The sequence below is a fragment of the Engraulis encrasicolus genome, chromosome 6 (genome assembly GCF_034702125.1).
Source record: "Engraulis encrasicolus isolate BLACKSEA-1 chromosome 6, IST_EnEncr_1.0, whole genome shotgun sequence".
In the NCBI taxonomy this organism is placed as follows: domain Eukaryota; kingdom Metazoa; phylum Chordata; class Actinopteri; order Clupeiformes; family Engraulidae; genus Engraulis; species Engraulis encrasicolus.
Window position 1 is genome coordinate 20902081 of NC_085862.1, and position 5000 is coordinate 20907080.

Here is a 5000-nt window from a genome sequence, read left to right on the forward strand (position 1 = left end):
ATGAACTGACATAAAACCGCAGACTTTGGCGAATGCTAGTTTTGAGACACATCCACAGTGCCAGAGTAATCACATATGTGCATACACACTTTCAATCACACACACACACGCACGCACACACACACCGTCATTTACACAAAAGTCAGTCAATATTCCCCTGCTCCTGCTGCCACACACAGTCCAATCAAACAAACTCATAACAAACTCCAGTCCTGGCGACCGCAGCGCAGCCCATATTAAAATAGGAACAGTGACAGAGAAGCATTGTGTGACATTCGACGACACATCCACAGCCCAGCTCGGCTTTCTGTATTTTGTCTGAAGTGAAACTTGATTTGTCGTCCGTTTCCTTTTCAAGGGGAAAATGAACACAGGACAGAGAGCGAGAGAGATGGAGAAAGAGAGTGTGTGTGTGTGTGAGTGAGAGGGAGAGAAGGGAGGGGGGGCACCAGGAACGTGGCGCTCCAGCAATGTCCTTTCCAACGGGACACGGGAGCCTGTCGAGCCCTGCCCTGACCTACCTCTCTCAGGGGTGTGATGGCAAACAGGCAGGGACACGTGGTTTTTTTTTTTTTTTGCCGAATCTGGATGAAAACGGAAAAATCGAACTTCATTAACCACCATGCCATTAAATGTAAAAGCAGGTGAAGACATCACGGCTGCTGCAGCCCAATGATTAACTCTTTCCTGTTGGAGTCAGGCAGGGATGGAGGACGGAGGGCTGTGGAAGGGAGCATTGCTGTTATGTCTGCGCTCAGTGGGAGGAACACGAGAGGTTAAGGCTGTTTACATCCATGTTTTGATATCCTGTCCATCACAACCCTAATGAAAAGCAGCATGGTCGGCTCTCTGCTTTCTGCTGATGAGGCTGCAGTGCGGCGGCCTTCTCTCCTTCCCCTCCTTCCTCCCCCTGCAGTGTCACCTCCTCTTGACCTCGCTGCCTGAGGCGCAGGAAGCATGATGGATGTCCCGCTCACCGAAAGTTGACATTCGGGGCCAAAACAAAGCAGTTTTTACTAAAAAATGTGAAATGCTACTGTTTACGCTAGTTGTGTTTTCAACACTTTGCGGTCTCACTGTGACAGAGATTTCGGTGTTACTCTTGTCTGGTGGTGGCTCACATTAATAATGAATCCCGAATGGCCAGGGCGCAGGGACGAGAAACAGCCTGAATTGAGTTATATATTTCATAAAACTGTGTATGTAAACATTTGTCTTTGGTTATGGTGAGCGTGCGCCGAAGTAGACAAAAAAACATAGAGATGGGGATGATTTTAAAAAGGAACCAGTCAAAGAATCTAGTCCAATTGAATTAAAGAAGGAATCTATTCTGCTGATCAGCCAGCGAAAAGGGAAGAGAATTGAAAAAAATAAAATGAAAACCCAACTCAGCTATGGCTGTTGTCCATGTCTCCGTGTCCACAGGCTGCGACAGAGTTCGAGCTCCATGGACTACAGCCCAACCTTGTTCATCAGGTCCAGGTGCAGGCCATAGCCTACTGGGGGCAGAAACGCCTGAAGAGTCCCAGGGCCCAGCTATCCTTCACAACCACGTCAACAGGTAAGCCACCATACCGCGTCACAGGTGGGTAAATATACAGTATGTCACTGTGAATGCCGTCCAGAATATTTTTTTTTTAACAATCAGGACTCACGAAGGAGTTCAGGAAAACGGTCAGGCAGTCAGCTGGTGACAAGAGGTCTTGACAGGGTGGAGAGTGAACAGCTATGCTCCCAGGGCAGGAGGCAGGTACAGTTGCTGTGCTTGGAGAAAGGCAGTTGTGTGTTGGGGGGGGGGGGGGGGGAGAACTCACCGTGGAACCCCCCCAGGCGATCCCATGTACGGTAGAGTCTCAAACAATGCATTCCCAGATCACACTCCATTTTTTATACTGACTACAAGTCATTTCTTTGGCACGGCTCTGGGAGGGGAGTTTTTCTTTTTCTTTCGTTTTTTTTTTATTTTTATTTTTTTTAATCCATGCTCGTATGCGTGCAGGCCAAATGTAATTTGTTACATTTCAACATTTCAATACTGACTGCACACCACTTTCCATTTTGGTTAAGATTTTGATATATGAGCCACTGCAGTGCTCTCCAACTTCAGGCCAAAACATGAATTTTTATCATCTAAACAGGCCCTTTGCCAAACACTATAAATCAGCATTTTGAATGATTTATGTGGTCCTTGAAAGTTTAAGAAAACAAAGCTGGATGTTGATTTCATGGAGTAAATAGTAAATGCTACGCTTTTTTATGCAGAGTAGGATTGTGCCATCAATATCAATTCTGAGGTGAAGGCATTAAATAACGCAGCGAACGCTTGCTGGAAAATACAATATTAACTCAGAGAAGGGTTCTTAAAATGTCATACACAATACAAACTCATTTGTGTATTTTCATTATTATTGTGGAGCTCCTATGGACTCCCATTATGATTAAACTAAAACAAAATGACCAAGAAGAACACAGTTCGTTTTGTGGGGAAGGCAATGAACACCTTTTCAGGTTTTGTTGCTCCCCATGTGTATAGGAAAACACATGTACACACACACACACACACACACACACACACACAAACACACACACACACACACACACACACACACACACACACACACACACACACACACACACACACACACACACACACACACACACACACACACACACACACACACACACACACACACACACACACACTTTATTTGCTTTTCTCTGCCCTCATGACACCATGCCTGTGTGAAGCTGCAGATGATGAAAAGGCTTAACCTATCTGGAAGTCACTGATTACTTTGTTCCTGTTATCAGCGCTGATCACCAGTGATCTGACGGTTTCGTAGAGAGTGCTGGGTCAAAGGTGCCGATCCAGTGTCAGGGTGAGGGGGAGGGGGCAATTAGCTAACATTTTTAACATTTCAAATAATTTAGGATATGTTTACTCGAAAGGAAAATTCATGTGATTCAGACAAAGTGGGCAATGGATATCTCCCCCCCGGGTTTCGCACCCCTGTAAGGAAGGCAGGCCGGTAGGGGAGACGAGGGGAGGAGTGTGTTTGCAAGGTTAGTCTGGCTCTTTGGGACTGGGCTGATTTAAACCACCCACCAGGGCAGTCGTTAACCTTCAGTTTGTCACACACCCCCAGAATGCCTTGGCACGTCCGCTTCAAGACAGAAGGGAGTCCTTTTTTTCTTTCTTTTTTCCTCAGTCTCTCCATGCTCTCTGTTTTTTCTTCGTCTTTCTCCCCTCGCTGTTGTTGTTTCTGCTTTTAATTAAGCGGTATAGATCTTCCACTAATTCTGCCAAGTCCAATTCCAGAAACACAGCAAAGGGTCCTGGGAGCTGCAAGGTTAGGACCTCCAAGCTCTGTTGTCTTGGCCTTGGTTAGTTCTCCTTGGCCGATTAATGCTGAACTAAGTATTACACAGGCCTGTCCTGGCCTTTTTTGACTGCAAATATAAAATGAAATACAATTTTTTTTGTGTGTCTTGTGCCGTTTTCCACTCACCCCCAATTATTTTTACCCTTCTCTCTCTCTCTCTCTCTCTCTCTCTCTCTCTCTCTCTCTCTCTCTCTCTCTCTCTCTCTACCTCTCTCTAATTCTCTCTATCTCACTCTCTCCCTCTCCCACCCCACATGACCGCACTCTAGTTTTATACATCCTTTAGTTTTTCCTTTCTCTTTTTATCAGCACCTGGTGTATTCCCCATAAGCGCTGTGCAGTCTGCCTCGCTTCATAAAGCACTGCCTCACTGATCTGGGTCCATGTGTCCACACACACACGCATGCACGCACACACACTCGCACGCACACGCACACACACACACACACACACACACGCACGCACACACACACACACACACACGCACACGCACATGCACACACGTACACTGTAGTGCGTGATGCCAACACTTCATTAAGCCATGCATGGGTTGGAATCCAAGCCAAAGGAATGGAAGACAGAAAAAAAGGAAAACACACACACACACATATGCTTCATTTTTGGTTCTTCATGGTCACTCTGAATATGATTATGTGAGCAATAAAGGTTTATGACAATTCACAAGGTTGAAATGGTCCTGAGAGGTATTTACGCACACTGGTTTGGGTTGGAGGGTCGCTGCAAGGGTCAAGAAAGGTTGAAACTAACCCCCGGCATTCAGGTCTCACTTCCCCCAATAACCCCCATCACTACCACCAGCCCATCCCCATCCCCATTCCCAACACCAGCCCATCCCCATCCCCATCCCCATCCCCATCCCCATCCCCATCCCCGTCCCCGTCCCCGTCCCCATTCCCAACCAGCCCATCCCCATCCCCATTCCCAACACCAGCCCATCCCCATCCCCATTCCCAACACCAGCCCATCCCCATCCCCATTCCCAACCAGCCCCAATGTAATCAGAGCCGGTTTGACCAATAGGCAGATGAGGCAATTGCTCAGGGCCCCACCAAAATCTGTACGGGCTCCCAACTGCCAGCATCTCCATGGTAAATAACAGCAACCTTATTTCAAAAAGGTGCCCCATCTCTATGTGTTGTCTAGGGCACCCCATGTTGGGTAGAAACGCCAGAGAGAGTAGAGAGAGAGAGGTTCCATTGGCCCATTGTTTCCGGGTTCTATTATTGCAAGGGGGAAGGGGGGAAATCCCCCTTTAGGCAGACCTAGGCAGACCTAAGGACTGTTCTATTCAATGCTAGGAGTATTATGACACACCCCTTTAGGCAGACCGGAACCTGGTCACGTTAGGTGCCCATAGAAACCTATTATGTTGGCATATCTCTATACTTATAGATTCTCTGGAAACGCTGTGACTCTAACCTCCTCTCCTTCTACTCCTCCCTCTTCCTCCTCTACCTCCTCTTTCCCCTCCCTCAGCTTCCTCCGCTGCCCCAGGCCAGGGCCACTTCACTGGGGAGTTCTCCAACGAGCTGCCCCTCTCCCCCCACTCCTCCTCCTCCTCCTCCTCCACGACGCCCAGTGTGGTCAGGCTGGAGG

General features: G+C 47.7%; 1 protein-coding gene across 1 annotated transcript in view; it reads left to right on the plus strand.

Moving 5' to 3' along the window:
* Window positions 1–5000, plus strand: part of anos1b (anosmin 1b) — a 76412-nt gene that overhangs the window by 59234 nt on the left and 12178 nt on the right. Inside the window, exons 8-9 of the mRNA XM_063200874.1 lie at window positions 1426–1561; window positions 4881–5000. The exon at window positions 4881–5000 is cut by the window's right edge and continues 66 nt beyond it. Of these exons, the coding sequence (XP_063056944.1) occupies window positions 1426–1561; window positions 4881–5000 (256 nt within the window). The remainder of the gene's footprint in view (window positions 1–1425; window positions 1562–4880) is intronic.